This window comes from Lathamus discolor, chromosome 5 (genome assembly GCF_037157495.1).
Source record: "Lathamus discolor isolate bLatDis1 chromosome 5, bLatDis1.hap1, whole genome shotgun sequence".
NCBI classification, from domain to species: domain Eukaryota; kingdom Metazoa; phylum Chordata; class Aves; order Psittaciformes; family Psittacidae; genus Lathamus; species Lathamus discolor.
The window spans coordinates 18,185,282-18,203,810 of record NC_088888.1 but is presented as its reverse complement, the minus strand read 5'-3'; the positions used below and the strand labels follow the sequence as shown (position 1 = coordinate 18,203,810).

General features: G+C 36.6%; 1 protein-coding gene across 8 annotated transcripts in view; it reads right to left on the bottom strand.

Annotated features, from left to right (window-relative positions):
- LTBP1 (latent transforming growth factor beta binding protein 1) overlaps positions 1-18,529 on the bottom strand; it is a 196,775-nt gene that overhangs the window by 110,065 nt on the left and 68,181 nt on the right. For 6 of the 8 annotated variants that reach the window (XM_065679916.1, XM_065679917.1, XM_065679920.1 and 3 more), the window contains one exon: positions 16,407-16,574. In XM_065679916.1, the coding sequence (XP_065535988.1) occupies positions 16,407-16,574 (168 nt within the window). Of the gene's footprint in view, positions 1-16,406; positions 16,828-18,529 lie in introns of those variants that run through there. The other 2 variants (XM_065679921.1, XM_065679922.1) reach the window with 2 other exon arrangements.

Below are 18,529 nucleotides of genomic sequence, written 5' to 3'. Positions count from 1 at the left end.
ATTACAAACACACTAAGTATTTTTGTTATCCTTGGGCAATTAATTGGTAATAACAAGCTCTGATTTCTCTGGCATCCAAAGGCCTTAATTCCCCCCAGCCTGTGACAGCTTGGTGGGTATCACTGTTCAAACTGAGTCAGAGAAGGTGTGTTGAGATGCTCCCACAGGGAGTCTCTAAAAGGCTGAATGCATATTAAAAGAAGAATGCTTGCAAAGTGAATCCTGATAAAGCAGCCATGGCTATGAGTTGGAAACAGAATAGGGCATGAAATCACCAACAAAGAAACTGGGAAGCCACTGATATTCAGTTTGTCTATGTAATTACATCATCTAATTTGTTTTCAAGGTACACAAATAACCTTGAACAGCTCCAGATTAATATAATCAAGCCCAAATGTTTTCATTTAATCAAAATAATGTGCAACAAAAATTCCAAGCACCTAAACCCTCCTAATCCTTAAAAATTAGCCCACATTTATCCAAACGAGTCCTTTGGATGAATGGAAACTCCCTGTAACTAGTGTTGACTGGTTTTGAAATGTTCTTCATCTGACCTTCCATATTCCTTTTCTTTTACACCTCAGGGCATATGCAACTTTGTCCCATTTTCCCTCATCACTCTTTGCCTTTTCTATTAACATGCTATCAGCTATTCAATTACATCAACAGGCTAAGGAAAACCTTAAACTGCTCAATAGATTACAATATTTCTACTGGATGCATCACAAATCAGCACATTAATTTTGTTTCCAAGTACTACACAGTTACCCAGCATTACCACATGCCCCACAGCTGTTGGGCATCTTTCATCCACGCTGTTACTAAGCACACAGAAAGCAGGGGGACTAGCATGCAGTTCCACCAAATGTTTTTCCACCGGAAAGAGAGGCCATTTACTGAAGGGAAGCAGTGCCATATGCAACATTGTATTTCGACAAATCTAAAGAGAAACATTCTATCCCAACAACCAAACAGAATTTTTAAAGTAAATCTGATTGTAAGAGCCCCTGCAGCAGATGAAAAACGCCCTTTTCTGCTCACCACTGAAAACAGAAAAGTGATGCCCTGCTCATGTGTACAATCTAGTTACCACCCACAAATCCCTTCTTGCCTAGAACTGCTATTCCCTGATCCAAACTGTGAGGACAGCACCAGACTTGGTTCCAAATATAAGCAATCCTCTAGAAATGGCTAGTCTCTGCCACTGCTGACAGAGCAGTCACAGTGGGTGACAAATGGCAGTATTGCATGGGGGGTGAGCTTCCCATCACAGCACTTTTTAAATGATATTTCTAGTATTCAACAAGAAAGGAAAAATGTTTTAAGGGTCTCCTCTGGTTTCCTTTGTTGGGTGCTATTCTGTGCACAAACAATGGCTTAAGAACTCTGGTAGGTAATCCCCTGTAATATGCATAACGTGCAAATATATTTTGAAAGATGTATAAAAGTGTTTTTGGAAAATCAGTACAGGAAATGTGGCTAGAACAAGAGTGCACACTTTCTCAGCTGGGTACACCAAAAAGATACAGAGTAAAAAAATACAATGAAAGAGTTGTCATATAGAAATCTCTCTAGTAAACAGCTTCATTTGGTTTATTGCTAGTTTAACTAGCCCTAAGTTGGCTTACACAAATTCCCCCCAAATGCCATGAATTTAAACATGTAATATTTTTACATTGAAAATTGTAAATTAGTATGAATGACAGACAATAGAACACCATAGGTAAGCAGTATACTTCAAACATCATTACTTCAAAGTACATTTCTTTATTACTGCAGGCTGTTTTTATCAGACTTGATGAATAGCATGATGAATAGAAACACCAAAATTTAGCTTGGTTTTATACTCCCAGGATTTTGTTTCTCCTTATTCTGTTCTTCTGTGGTTACAACTATCATCAACATAATATATTAAAAGCTATTATGTATGTTTCTTTGCATACGAACTCCCAAGTTAAATTTCAGAAAAAAATACAGTAGTCACTTCAGTGGGTGCATTAATATTCACATTTGTTCAGTGAGCAAGAAATAAAACAAATATTCAGAAGTGGGGAAAAAGAAGAAAAGCTTTATGCCATTCAAGGTGGTACGTTTCATTATGCCCGACTTCCGACTAGCAAATGATAAAAAGAAACTCTATCTAATGTGCTCCCTTATACTGCTACCTTCACACTGCTTATCAGTAGATGTGTAAATATTATAACAAGGATCTTATCAAACAATTTCTCCTCTGAATGCTGTAATACTTTAATAGAAATCATTCTAAAAGGCTGAGCGTGATACTGAAGACAACTCAGATGTTTCCTATGGAAAGAAATAAGATCTGCAATACTGCAGGAAAATATTTCAAATAGCAACCCACCTCAAACCTAACGTTAAGGTAAGAAAAAATATGAATATGCAACTGCTAAACTGGGTTCTCAACTACTGTGAACTAACATGATCACTGACTTCATTGCAAATTGTCCTATATTTTTAAGCTATTATTACCAAAGGATCTTTAACAGAGTAATGCACTGCCACTTGGGAATGGGACCCAGAGTACTGCTGTTTATCCAGACAAGGAAACCAAATTATTGCCAAAATAAACAAGCTTTGTGGTGTTATTCCTGTCTGGATCATGCACATTTTCTGGAGAATCAAAAAAAACCCCACAAAACAGAAGCCTCAAGGAAAATCAAGAGGTAGCACAAAGAATAGTCCTGAAACAAATTTAACACTTCCAAAATACAAACTTTTTGCATATAAATGTTGTTTTCTGTAGGCAGAATTATTTTATTACATTTGCATAGCCAAAGTGATTTAAAAAAAAAAAAACCACAACACCAGGGATAAATGCAGAATGATAATATTTCTTGGGAATTACATCTAGTAACTGAATAGCAACTCTTTCTTGCACAAAACAATATTAATGCTAAGCTGTGTTGCAGGGGTCATTTTGTTGGTTTGCAGTTGAGTGCATTATGACATTAACATTAAAGATATAAGCAAACATCAGAGTCCAAGTATGAACTCAACTAATAAGGCATTCTTGAGCAAGAAAATGAATCACATTCAAGCGACCGCAACTGTCTTTATGCCACCCTAACCCAACTGCAACCACATTTGACTCTGTGAAAAGGCCCAAAGCAACAGGTTGCCTCTAAAAATCCCAGAGTAAGGAGATCTGTGTAAATGCCACATAGAGATGTACACACATTTCTTTAATAAAAAACTACTTCTTTATCCAGAAACTACTGACAAGGATACACGAGTCTTTGGATATATTTTTTTTTTTTTTTCCTGCCAAGAGCACCCTAAACTTCTAAACATTATAAAAACATGGGGCTTTTAAAACTGATTGCTCTTGGGAGAAGACAAACTGACCTAGAAATGCAACACTAACTTTACCGTTTAATGGCAGAAGAGATAGAATACCCATATTTCAGAGTGAAGAATCTAGGCAGAACAACTAAGAGGAAGAGTTTTAGCCTCCATCTCCTGCTGATGGTTTAACACAGCATTTTCTGCCAGTGTCCAAGGATATGCAGGTTGGTGCCTTCCTTCTTCCTTGCTGAATCATAACTGAACACTTACAAAAGTAATTCAAATCTTTTCACACTTTTCTACCCTATTTATTCCTAATCAGTTCTACTTCAAATTTTTGCTTGTCAAAGAATCCTTACTGAAGAAAAATCTTAGATGAAGACTTAGAGAAAAACATAAGTATTTTTGAGGACTGGATTCAAAGCATTGTTATTAGTTTGAATCTAGTCTCACAACTGAACTCAGTAGAGTTGAGAATCACTGAGTAGAAGAGCAAGTAGTAGCCACTAAAGCTATCTGGACAGGCACTTGAAAATATGCTGCCAAGAATCTTGCGGAATTGCACTTGCTCTAGAAGAAGTCTTCCTCTCAACAGAAACAAAGAAAGAAATTCCTGAACAGCCTTCTCTTTCAGTTACTCTCCCTACTCTATGAAATGCCATGCTGCCCATATTAATAATTTGAAAAAAGAAACGTTGCACTAAAGAAGCTCAATAGCTGTTGCCATGCCTATGGCAAATTTGATGATTTATCAATTCTGTTGGCGTATGCTTACATTCGTGAAGAAAAACCTTACTGATATGTCTGTTGTAGCCACGACCATTTTCAGGCTGCAGTCATACCATTTCATAAAACAAACTTCCTACACTTTTCCATAGACAAATATGAATTTTCTTTGCACTGTGCATGTTGAAAGCATAGTTCCAAAACCAGGAATTACAGCAGTGTGGGGCTTTTTGTTGGTTTTTTGTTTGTTTGTGGGTTGTTGGGGGTTTTTTTATTCTATTGCAGATGTAGAATAATACACTTATAACAAACAGAAAACACTAATAAAGGAAGACTCACTGCTAGAATGCAATCTAGCTACTCTTCACTGTTGCTCTCATAATTCTGGAAGATATATCTTTTAAAATGAAAAAGTACTTCACTAGTTCTTCTCAAACTCCTCCACGTATCACTATCAACACCACGCTTTAACAAATCACATAATTACCTAATTAGAGGAATGTCTGTGATGCTACTTAGTGCAGCACTACATGGCAGTTACCAAGGAAGACAAGTAGAAGACAGCATCACAAGATCAGATTACCCACATCTTAAGGCATTTTACATTTTCACATCTCCTAACAGCAAACCTGCCATTTAAAATTCATTCTCTTAGCTGAGACTGTACTGTCTCAGCTTCTTAGTTGATCATTATCTCCATGAGCAACTGAGCTTTGTGTGAGCTGCTGAAAGGTTGCCCAGTGATTAGCATCACCTAATGGCAGTATCAACTCACCATAAATAATGCAGTAACTAACAAATTAGGTAAAGACTAGAAAAGAAAAACTGTCTACTTATGGAAAAAGGGTAAGGGATGCTGTATTCCATGAGGAAGGAAAGCTGTGAGATACCATCCAAGGAAAAACAGAATCATGTAGGTACTGCCTTAGTTTTCTGTGTCTGTATTAGAGTTGAACAAATTTCTAGATCTCCACTGCCTGTAATGTAAGTTTCAACATGCACCTCATACACAGATGCTGACATTTAAGCTGTTGCAGTCTACATGCTTGTCCTACTAGATACTAGATTTTTCATTATGAAAGCATATCAGTGGTGGGGTATCATTCTTTAATGGAGACTACAGTGTCGGCTATGGGAGATCCTGATACAGAAGGCTGGGGAGCAGGTTCAGATCATAAAGGATAAAGCTGCAATACATTTTAGAGAAATATACCTTTAAAATATCACACTACTGGGTAACCATCAGACAAAATGGCAAAATGTCCCAAGAAACATGTTAGTAATTGGTCATGCCTTTGTTATGCAAAGGTCCCGAAGACCATAGGAGCAGCAAAGCTGACGCTGGCCAGGTACATCACCATCCTTACCATTTCTGCATAACATTTATTTAACAGAATAACAGGTATTTAAGCTAACATTCATCCCCTTTAATATTTTGTGCCTTCTTGAGCTAAGTTAGGTGTGTTGTTTCCTGAGGTTTCCCACTCTTTTCAATAAAGAGAGGCTCACCCAGCAGACCTTTCAGGACATCCATAGGCCAACCTGCCATGAAGGTGTCTTTCATCACCAACTCAGCTCCTGACTCCGTCACCTCAGTAAGATTTGGCGAGTGGGATGACTCCCCAAACCTTAGATCCAAAGGGTCTATGAACACCAATCCACTGCACTCCATACCATAAGACATCCTCCAATTACAAAATTATGTTTAGAACAGAAAAAACAAAAGCCACAAAAACTGTAGTCATTAAAAAAAAAATCCATTATTTCCAAGTATCAGGAGACTGCTCTCTGATTAACGTTACCACAGTGCTCATTTTTGTGTGAAAAAGTTTATGAGAAGGATAAAGTAGGAATAGATTCTTTCAAGTGGATACCCATTAACATACAAATAATAGCTCATAATCCAGACTTCCCTGGACTAGTTAAAAACATTAGCTATCTAAGATTTTCTGTCACTGATTACAACACAAGGAATTGGAAAGTTTTCTAGGGAGTTGACCTTGAGGAGGTGACACAATATATATATATTTGGAAGGATATTATTCAGAGTTTGAGTAACAAATTAGATCATAGGAGACCAGCAAAAAGCAAGAGAATCAAATCCTGGAGTTCTGAAGGAGAAAAGGAGCAGAGTCAGTGCTAGTGAGTAGGAAGGATAAAGGTTACTCTGCAGAGAATGTACAGTTGGAAAGCTATTAAAAACCATACCATTTCAACACTTCTCATTGTGGTTCTTTTAACAATACATAATAGCTGCATAAACTGTTGCACAAGCTATGTGAACCTAAAACATAGTCAGCATTCTGACTTGTCACATCCAGTTCCAAGCAATTAAATCGTGCAGCCAACTCCCCTGAGCTATGTACAACCCTATCGACAAGCTTCATGCTGCAGTTATACCTGACCCTATGTGCTGAAAGGTAAAAAAAAATCCCTTTGCTCCCATTTTCCCAACAGGCATTCTTGGACCTATATAACTTCCAATTAGACTGAAAAAAGGTATGTTAGCACCTAGATATATATATAGCATATAACATAATAGGCTAAATTTAATATAATAAAATAATAAATAAGAGGGACACGGTTGGACACATCACATGTGCAGAAAGGTAATATTACAGCTTATGTCATGAAGCTGAACTTCTCCAGTGGTCTCCAAAGCAGGGTTTGCTCAGCCCAGGTGGTGTGCAAGGCAACCTACTGCGATGCTGGAAAGAAATATGTTTTGTACCATAAATAAATAATTTTTGTGGTTACTTTATCTGATCCATTTTTAATTTCCATTTTATGTATATGTTATAAACCACACATGTACACATGATATATACAGTAGCACACATAACTGATAAATAAATATACATATATTGGAAGTGTGTGCTCTATACAATCTATGGACAGAGGCAGTTCTTCTCAGGGAGAAGCTGAAGAGCTCACGTTCCTAAATTATGACATGAAAAGTTGTTGAAAGTTCCCCTAAACTTGAAGTACCTGAATAATATCAAATGAAAAATTTTTACTTCCATAGCTCATCTTATAATCTTTAAATTAAAACTCAACCAACATGACAAATTAACAAAATATTCAGCTGAATAAAATACAGATAAGAAAGACTCTCTGTGACAGGGTTTCTTAAAACACAACCCCAACCTCATTAAAAGCATCCTGTGCAAGCAGCAAATACTCAGTTTTCCTTCTGTTCTCATTTGAAATCCCTCTAGACTTCGTAAGAGGTTTGTAAAAAAAAACCCAAACACCCCCCACTCAAAACGAAACACACACACACACACACAAAAAGAAGCAAACAAAAAACCCAATCAAAACCAAAATCCAAAACACACAAAAAAAACCCCAAAGTTTACAATTCCCACAGACTAACTTGCTTCACATTTGTGAAGTAAATCACTTGTTGAAAGTTCACAGTTCCCTTTTAAGAATTCAGGGTTTTTTATGGATAGATTAAAAATCTACAGAATTTAAATGTGTGTGTAAGGAAGATATAGTTCATGTTCTAAAAGAAAGATCCAGAAATCTGTGTCTCTATACTACAATACAGGCCTCTCAATTACAGTGATACTCAAATCTAAGAACTAATTATAGATGGAATGGATAGGTGAAAAGCTATACAGGCTACACTGTGCAGATACAGGGCAATTATCTGGAGCAGAATAAACAAAACCAAAATAGACAGTAGAGCGGCTGAATGAGGAAAGACTGCAATCAGTAGAGCAGCAATAGCTGCTTGCTTCCTTCTGGTTGTGTGGTGTACGAAAGGACACATTAAATACAAACCCATTTGCTAAACAAATCTATCCACGATAAGTGCCATATTTTAAACAGCAAAGAAATTTGTCAGACTCTTCTGTGTTTGCATAATTCAAAGGCAACTTTCTTCATTTTTGAGCCAAAGTTGGCATATACTTGATCTTCAGTGAGGTATGTGCAAAGACATTTGGTTTAGCAATAATAAAAAGATAGCTGTACAAGGTAGTGTGTTTATTTGAATACGCAACAATGTAATCATTCAAATAAATGCTCTCTTAGTTCTTTTTTTACAGTACTTCAAGTCAGATGTACATAAACTAATCCCTTTAAATTAAAACCATATACACTAAAATAAAGCATTATGCATTTTAACTTTATGTTCTGTTTTTGCTTTAACTTTGAGGGAACATACTCCATGTGGTTTTGAATGGCTGCAGGTGTGGATTTTGTACCATTTCCATTTGTGGTTTTTCCTATGACTGCACATCCAAAAACTGTGTTCGCTATAATATACGGTCAGATGAATGCTCTGAGAGCAGATGGACTTTTGCTTCACAGTGATGGTCTGAAGTCCTTAAGGTGAACAAGAGAGTGGAAATGAGTTGCTAACTGGCTTGTCTAAGCTTAGCCTCGCTAAAATCATCTGGTTGAACAATCCATTTTCTTTAAATTAGCATCTGGCCTCTGTTAGACTCAGACTGGAAAATGCCAAATTTGAATAATTATTTTAAGGTTATGAAGAAAGAGCTCACAGATGCTTAAGCTGTATGGTAGAAACCAGAACTATTTGTTGATGACAAGTACTGATAAACACATGGGGGACAGAAAACACTCCTTCTGAGCAGATGTGGATATCAACAACAAAATCCTTAAGATATATTTTTTCTTTATGAGTATAGGTGGCCAGTGATTCAAAATGCATTAAGACCCTGAGTGCTGCTCAAACAGCAGTGATACATTTTCATTACAGAGTAGAATTTTAGACCACTAATGATTCAGATTATGAAGGCCTACACTACAATACCTGGATTGTAAATAAACTAACCCATTTTCCTCTCTGCTCAAATTTACTTTATAGAACAAAGGGAGATTGGAAAAAACCTATTTCTGCTAAATTAATGCTCATGATAAATGGTTCCTCCCTAATTGTTTTACATTGGCTCTTCAGTCTGGGAAATAACTTTTTTCCTACTGTCTTCTATAAGACAGAGGATGCAAACAATTTTTAAAGCAGTTCCACTGTTAGTTTGTCCTTCTTTTTACTTCATCCATTCAGTCCAGTGCCTGAGAAAAAACATTCAGCCTTCATTTTGTTACAGCTGTTACAGTGCTGATGCATGAATAAATATTTCAAGCATGGTCATCAGTTAATACAGACTAAATTTCAAATTACCAGCTAAAGCAATGAACAAACTCTCACGTCCTGATGCTTTTATTTATTTATTTATTTTTACCTGGGAGAGACGTTCTGACAGACTGACCAACTTCCTTGACAACTGCTGCAGAAAATTTGAAAAGTCAATCTTTTACCCAAGTTGTCTGAGAATTCTGAAATTTTCAAATTCCTGCCAGTGTCTGTTAAAAGAAAAATTACTTCTTGGCAGGAAAAAAGAAAGAAAAGAAAGAAAAGAAAAGAAAAGAAAATAAAAAAAAACGAAAAGAAACGAAAAGAAACGAAAAGAAACGAAAAGAAACGAAAAGAAACGAAAAGAAACGAAACGAAACGAAACGAAAAGAAACGAAACGAAACGAAACGAAACGAAAAGAAAAGAAAAGAAAAGAAAAGAAAAGAAAAGAAAAGAAGAAAAAAGAAAAGAAAAAGGAAAATAAAAAAATAAAATTAAAATAAAAGAAAAGAAAAGAAAAGAGCACAAAACAATAAAGCCTGACAACGCAGAAATGATAATTACTGCAGCAGGAGTAGAACCAAAACTTTTACCAAATAAGGCTACAAGGTAGCCACCAAAGAGACAGCAAAGGACTAAACTGATACAGCTCTTTCATCATAACTATTTCAGAAAAGGATGATACTATGGCAAGTTCAAGTGCAAAACCCGACAATAGCTCAAAGTAACACTTCTCTCACTCACGGAGAACATGCTACTGAAAAGAGACTATGAATTGTCATATGCTGTTATAGAGCTAAGTGGTTATTCCTAAAATCAGCTCATCAGTTCGGATACCTGATGGAACATAATCAAATTGGCAAAGAAAGTATTCAAAATATATTAATTCTCCTCACTTATGTTACAAAAGGAATTAAAAAAATCTCTGCATAATGTTTGTTATCAATTATTTTAAATTTTTCATTGGAGAAGCTACATGTATATCTGCTAAGTCTCAGCTGAAGCCATAGGAATAAAGTTTTGCTGGGGCACATATTACACAGATCAGGCATGATGGCTCATCTACCCAGACTAACATCACCAAATAGTAAAAAAACCTTCATAATAGAGAATAAAGCATCTTTTCTAACATGTTGCCATTCTAGCAACTCTTACTAAACCCAGCACAACAGAGTAAAATATGAGGGGTAGAAAAATGAAGTGTATACCTCACAAGCTGCCAGAAGATTCTGTAAAGCTCATAAATCTACACGAACACTTCTACAAGCTGTTGGTCATTTATATGTCTTCACATGTCATCAAATTTGCCCTCCAATATTATTTACAACCAATGCCTTTCATACCATGCAATAATGAAAAATCTTCCTCAAATGTCATAGTCACTCATTACATAGTAACTGGCAGCAAGAAAAGGCCATTCATTGCTCTTACATTTCCTGTCATTCACTGACTATGGATAAAAATGCGCTGGCTTGCTTACAGGTCACTGCCGTTTAAAAAAAAATATTATAATCATAATAAAATGCAATAAATAACAAAAAGCCATGCTAACTTCAATAGTATTGACAGAAATTCATGACCATGTATGTCTGAACAAAATTCTAACGTTCTATTAACGTTTTGTAAAGTAATTGCTTTACATTTTCATAGCTCTAAATAATTATGCTCCTAGACTCTTACATAGGAAATTCTGCAAGAATAATAATTACATACTGAGCCTTTTTACTAAGCTCCCTTTGAATAACCTATTGTTTTAAAATATATTGGTGAAACTTTCTTTGATTACTTTAAACAGAAGACCAAATAAAATCTGAGCAGAATGTTTATGCTGCTTCTTGGAAGTTGCTGTCTATACGTAATTGGAAACTTTTAGACAACCTCAATTATCCAAAAAACACTTGTACAGAGTCAACACGGTAAAACAGGATATTTATTTGACACAAATTTCCAATGGGGAAAGTTCCAACATCCATTAGGCAATATAATAGGGTGGGCTGGAACTAGATGATCCTTAAGGTCCCTTCCAACCCAAACCATTCTACGATTCTACAATAATTTGAGCATTATTGCAACAGGGTACAGAATATGCAGATCCCCGTGATCCATGCTGAAAGTTTTAAAATTTATTATTAAATCAATAATGTCCTTCTTTTAGGTCCCTTCCAACCCTTGGGATTCTGTGATTCTGTGATTCGAAATATGAAGGACCAGATATATTTTACTTTGGACACCATGTCACCAAAAGATGTCTGGCAGATCTTTATTATCATGTTAATATAGGACCAGAGACAAATGTACATTTTCTGGATGAGAAAGGGAAAGCAGGATGGATAAACAAGTCTCACAAGGAAGACTGCCTTACACAGACTGCAGGCCACAACACACACATACGACATCATTGTCAACCTCTCAACAATTGCCTACAACGACCAGTGAAGCTGTAGGAGAAACACTTTAAGGCTCACTCAGATTTAATGAAACAAAAAATACAGGGTTCCTAAAAATCTGCCCTTCTTCCAAAGAAAAGCACACAACAAAATATTCCCTTATCCCCAGTAACAGCCTAAGTAAGCTAAGGTTGTACACAGCAAAGCCATGAGGAGCGACAACTGTGCAGGTTATATGCACAGGGATCAGAGGAAAAGGGGAAGAGAGTTTTAAAAGAGATACTGATGAGATCTGAAGACCAATATAAGCAGCAGCTGTATCACCATTTGTGACACAATTCTGTCCTATGGCTTTGGGAAAAAAAATCTTAAAACTCCCCTTGGTCTCCATCTGCACTATGGGACTGGCACTGTTCAATATATTTTTCTGTGACACAGGCAGTGGGATTGAGTACAACCTCAGCAACTCTGCTAACAACACCAAGCTGTATGGTGCAGTCAACACGCTGGAGGTAAGAGATGCCATTCAGAAGGGCCTTGATGGGCTTGAGAGGTGGGCCAATGCCAACCTCATGAAGTTCAACAAGGCCAAGTGCAAAGTTCTGCATGCAGGTCAGGGCAGTCTCTATCACAAATACAGGCTGGGTGGAGAATGGATTGAGAGCAGCCCCGAGGACAAAGACTTGGGATATTGGTTGACAAGAAGCTCAACATGAGCCAGCAGTGTGAGCTCACACTGCAACAAGTTGCTCAAAGAAACTGTGGATGCCGCACCCCTGGAAGTGTTCAAGACCAAGTTGGATAGGGCTTTGAGCAACCTGGTCTAGTGGAAGGTATCCCTGCCCATGGCAGTGGGGTTGGAACTAGATAATCTTAAGATCCAACCCTAACCATTCTATGGTTCTATTTCCCTCTTTGACACAGATGCTGCCAAGTGCTCAGATACAAAATGCCTGCAAAAAGATATGCATGTAATTTTTAATTTCTCATTTATAACAGTTTGAATAAACTGCTTTAAATGAGATACAGGGCTGCAATGAATAGTGAATATAAGACCAGGTATTAAATGACTACTTCCTTTACTAAGTTCTGTGCAATGAATGTGACAGGGATCCTGTGGAAAAAAAAGAATGTAAATATATAATTACATACATACGCACAATGGGGAAAACATTAAAGATCATGAAGAACATTAATTTGGGCATTTCTTAATTCCTCACTGCTTCATTTTACAGTTACAAATTAATCCCTGTCCTCCCATTCTTTACAGAGTGAAAATTAATTTCAAAAAGAGGTATTTTGGAATGTAGGATAATTCTGTGGAGAAACAGGACACAACACTAAGTAATTTCAACAGTGAATGAGACAGAAACCTCGTGTTATTCTATACACATCGTTTCCTATGCACATATATCGACTCTGTTTTACAACCCTCTGTAGATGTATCAGGACTGACATACCATGCAAACTGCACATGCATCAATCCAATAGAATAATGAGAATCATCTATTCAGCAGAAGTTTCCACTAGTATTACATGCTTTCAATCTCCAAGCCAGAGATATTAGAGGCTGGTTAGTTTAACTGTGCAACATACCCCATTCGCAAAATGAAAGTGCAAGAAAACCCAGTTTCAGTGGAGTAGATTGGCAATCAAGGATACCCTTCCTTTTAAATACTAAGCTTTCATCATCCTGAACTGAAATGCTAGAGCTCTTCATGAGAACAGCCAAAATCTCCACTACCTGAAAAGCCGCATTTCCCCAGTCTGTTTCTTGTTGGGGGTTTGATTTTAATGGCTTATACATATCTTATTAAATTTTTAAGAAACAGGATTTGTTCCTTGCCTGGGCTCACTGGTACGAAGTTTCAGTTGAAATGAGAAATTAAGCGAGTTTTAAGAATCTGAAATAACCGAGATAAAAGCTTGAGCAGCTTTAGTAGAGGCACTGCAGTTTACTCTCTCTGAAAATAAAGTATTTACAAAGTTCATCAGAAAGTTTAAAACAAACACAAATTTACTCTGGTTCATTATCAGAAATAATGGATTATTAAGGACAAAGCAAAGTGATGGTTAACTGCAATATGTTTTCAGAAAATACAAATTCAGTCTTGTGCACTAGAATGCTTTTCCTGCTAGAGAAATGCATTTAGATATAACCACCTAAAGCAGTTTCCTAATTTCCCCATTCACAATAGGTATCCATTATTAGTAACAGGAGTTAAGTTTTCCAAACAGGGCATGTGAGTTTATCTTTTCTGTGTTTAGAAAGAAGAGATACTTTAAAAAAGAAACATACTGAAAAAGTGCTGTTCATTGCCTCAAGTATGTATTTTCTGACATGACATTCTGTCTCATACTTGTACTTTAAAAATGTGAAATTATCAGAATCATAATTTCCATGCATCTTGTATGAATAGTAAGTAAACAAATTTAAAATGGGGACTTAAAAGCAAAAAGCACAAGTAAAGCTTAATATAGATGTTAAAAAACATAACAAAACTAAATTATATCAGAGGCCCAAGTTCTGCTTTATGTATCAGGTGACATCTCTATCAGGACAAACCTAAGCTAATGAGAGATGCTAATCAGGAACAGAAATAAAAAATATTTCAGTAGTATATATTTTCAACCCTGATTCAAAAGCTCCTGAAAATGTGCGATCAGTGAAAGATTGGACATTAGAAGAAATTCTTTCCTGTTAGGGTGGTGAGGCACTGGAATGAGTTTCCCAGGGAGGTTGTGAGTGCTCCATCCCTGGCAGTGTTCAAGGCCAGGCTGGACAGAGCCTTGGGTGACATGGTTTAGAGGTGTCCCTGCCCATGGCAGGGGGGTTGGAACTAGATGATCTTAAGGTCCTTTCCAACCCAAACTATTCTATGATTCTAACTCAATGTAGAGGTGTAGAATCTTTCCTCTCTGCCTATTAAGAAGTTTACTCAGCATTTTTATATTTAACTGGAGAGCCCTGAAGTCACAGGGCTCTATGACCTCTTTCTCATTCCTCTTCTGAAAAAATGATGACACTTATTGCTGCGGTGAATGCTTTTGGCCTTTTAGAAGATTACCTTTAAGGAAGACAGGTAGCCACAGGCAGGTTAAAAAACCCTATATGTGTGTAGCGACTTGTTTTTATAAATTTCTAAACATAATGCTCCCTTATCTTTCCATCAAATACTACTATAGGCTGCTTTTGTTGAATATTTCTAGCAGCCTATTGTATACAGTGCATCATGAGCTTCATGGCCTGAGGCCAGGAAGGAAGGTGTGGAACAGGTCTTCACAGGTCAATTTCCACTCCCCAAGTTTTCAAGTATTTGAGAGAAGGTCATGTTACAGCACAGATTTACGTAGCAGAGAAATTACATGACTGCCCCTTCTAAGTATTTCATAATTTCAATTAGAAAACAAGGTCAAATGGGGGGGGGGGGGGGGGGGCAGGGGAGAATAACCCTATCCTTTCACAACAGTCAGAAAATTAAACAAAAACCATACTTAGTGTGGTTCTTGCCAAAACATTAGTAAAAATCTGTATTGACAGTAAACACAAGTTCAAAGTATTTGATTTACCATACCTTCATAAAATCCTTATTTTTATTTTTTTTTGTGCCTCAGAACAGCCAATAAACAAACCCAAAATATGCTGTATTGCTCCTTTAAATCACTGGGTTTATTAGCTTTAGTTCAAAACACACGTATTGTTACAAACATGCATATCATTAAGGAATATATTATTAACTCCAAGAGCTTTCACTCACAGTCTGATAGTCTAGTAGGAGTGTTAAGGGAGGGAACTGCTCTTTGTATCGTCTGTCCAGATGAAAAGAAGAATAAATCGGAATAGCTTTTCTTCTCTCAGAGACTGAAATATAGCACACTTTGAAAAAGGGCAGTATTGGCCAGCCTCAGCACTGCCTGACATGTTGTTTATACTAGACGGAGACTAAAATTACAGTGTTCATATCTGGCATTCTTTAAGTACAAATTGGCAAAATAATCAACTTTTTTTTTTCCCCTGAAAAACAATACTATGATATTTTTAGGATAACAACAAAATACTATACTAAGAGCAGCTAAGGATATCATAAAGTGAAACAACAAGTTCAAAAGTGTTTAGATACGTATCCACATATCTGTATTTTTCTTAGCTTACAAGACTAATACACACAAATTCCTACTAACATAATAGACTTTAAATATGCTAATCATTATCCTAGATAGCTCTCAGAATTTGTTTTAACACAGTCAAGCAGTTGTAGCACTTTGACATACTGCTGGTACTGTTACTGAGCAAGCAGAAAGAATAACAGAGAAAAGACTGGCTTCAATAACTGCAATTAGACTTAACATTATTTCAGCTTCTAAAAAATGACAAATATGTAACCTGATTTACTCTCAGCAATAAGAAAAAGTTTTAGGCTGATGTATTTCTAAAAAGGGTTGTAGTTTTAAGGAACTCCTGAACAATCTATTGAAGACAGATTCACTGTGTTAGCTAGATTTTATGTGCATTTGATATCCATTCAACAAGCAAAAAGGAGGAAACAGAACTTTTTGTGGAATCTGACCTTTTCTCTGTTTACCAACACAAACTTTGAGGGATGAATTTTACCAAAAGTTTCAGCTTAGCATCTCACAGCCCCTGCAGCTGAAAATTCAGATGAAAAATATGGGAGTTTTTCTCTATGACACAAAAGAACTTTTGGGAACATTTCTGAAGGATACCAGAAAGCTTGTCTAACATACAATTGTTCCTACTCAGCACAGACCTCCAAACAAAGAGTAACAGATGCACAACTGGTATTAATAACAAAACATCTCCTCCCTCTGTTAGTCAAGAGAGGACAGCTAAGGACAAATACAGTTTCAGGGTACTTACCTACTCGGAAGTTAGTGGCTGTCAGAGTGTCAGCAGCATGGCCGTTTTCACTGATGAGGGTGGTGGTATTTCCCTTCTCACAGTTGTTCTGACAGTTGCCTTTGGTACAAGTCACTTTACAGATACTGGGTGTAAAGACCACCTTGATACGACCAGTGTGATTTCCCACTGTCAGTGGAGGCAAAGAAAAAAAGAAAAATAAACAGATCACTTTGGTATCCATTGATTTCCTTCAGAGAGTTTTGGGAAATTAAAAAAAAAAGGCGGGGGTGGGGTGGGGGAGAAGAGAAGGCGACAGGTCTACAGGAGGAGGGCAGTCTGCAGTGCTCTCTCTCATAGATCTCCAGTGGTGTCTCTGAAACAGGAGTAGGAAGCTTAGCAAACAGAACTCCGGGATCCACTCCAAAACCACATTTAAAGTCAAGTCACTGGAGTGGGATTAGTAATCACAATGCTGCACTTTATTCACAGGCAGACAAAGAGCAATACCAAGGGCATGACAGCTTAAATAGCCAACCCTGACAGGCAGATGTAATGTAAAGAGGCTGGCTGTGCACCTAGGGGTGAATAAACTCTTGTGTCCTCCTGCATACTTTTCCTGTTTCTGCACTTATTAAGTCACTATTTGTAGCTCGACCCCTGGAAATGTTTTAGGCATGCGGCATGTCTGAAAACATCTGTCTCAAATCTCCTGGCACCCCAGCCCGAAGTGGTCAAACCTTGTGACGCAGCTGCCTGGACCCATTTTTTTTTCACAGATTTTTGGCACTACTTTTCCATAAGGATTTACGTATTATAGACTGAGCTTTGCTGTCAGCCTCTGCGTAAGTAATAAATAGCTCAGAGAAAAAAGTAAGTATCAATGCTAGAAAATACTGGTTCTGAGCTCAAAGATAAAAAGTTATTAGATAGTTCTTTATATGTATACACATATGTGTATGCGTACACACACACGTATACATACACACAGTCATTTTTTAAATTTGCATGTAAGAAAGACTGAGCAAAGACTAATTTTAAATTAAGGTAATTAAAAGAACTTGTTACAGAATTTCATTTAAAAACAGATGTAAAGCTGAAGGAAAAAAAAAGACATTAAAACAACTCATTAGGAAAATTAGGTAAATAGAAGATATTCCATTTGCAATTCTTAAAAAACCCCTAACATACAGTTTGTCCTCTGCACACTTACTTATTAATAAATTCAGAAACCTCTTGTAAATATATCACAGTATCTTCATGGAAACTATTAATAAACAATTTCATATCAAACCTAACAATTCCACAAAATGATGCCCATAAAGAGAAGAATCTCCAATCTCCTTCCTAAAGTCACAGAAATAAAGAAGTTCCTGGACAGCTGTTTAACCCAGTTTCTGAAATACCCTCTGGACAATTTTTTTTTCTTTTTTAAATCTCAAGAAAATGACAAAAATCTTCCCGCTTCAAAAGAATATAAGTTCTTCATATTTGTCTTTTCATAAACAAATAAAACAATTGTGCCAACTGTTTTGTCTAGAATAAAGCCATTGCTCTATTTGAACAGCAGCTGTAATACAGATGCTTCCACCTTATTTCTCCCTAAACAATAGCTGGAAAAAGCACAGCCCAGACAGACACAGGAATAACATATCTCAATTAAAGGCTAGTATTGTGATTTTAGTCAACATAGAAGACACCCTAGATTCTGGGATGCCAAATGAAAATTATTAATACACCTTTCCTAATCAACAAACATAAGTAGCTTATGAACTGCTGAGTCTAGAACTTAAAAGCCTTCCTTTTGTTAAGCACAGTTTCAGAAGCAATACTGCCATCTTTGTATTTTATTTGCAGTTTTATATACATATTTTCCTAGAAAAGCCCAATCCATTTTATATTTTATATTTTCAGATGTTTTAACATTTTTCCTTTAGGATGTGATCTAATTAAAAAAACATGGTTAGTTGAGTCACAAAAGTCAGCCCTGCCTACACTGTAAAAACCAGTATTGGGGGACCCACACAAGGTTTCCAGCTTAGCTTAAAAATAACTAAATCATAATTTAATTCTCTTTCTTAGTATCCTGTACTATGCTGCTGAGCTGTAGCAAAATTTTTACATAATCTTTATAATGAAAATAA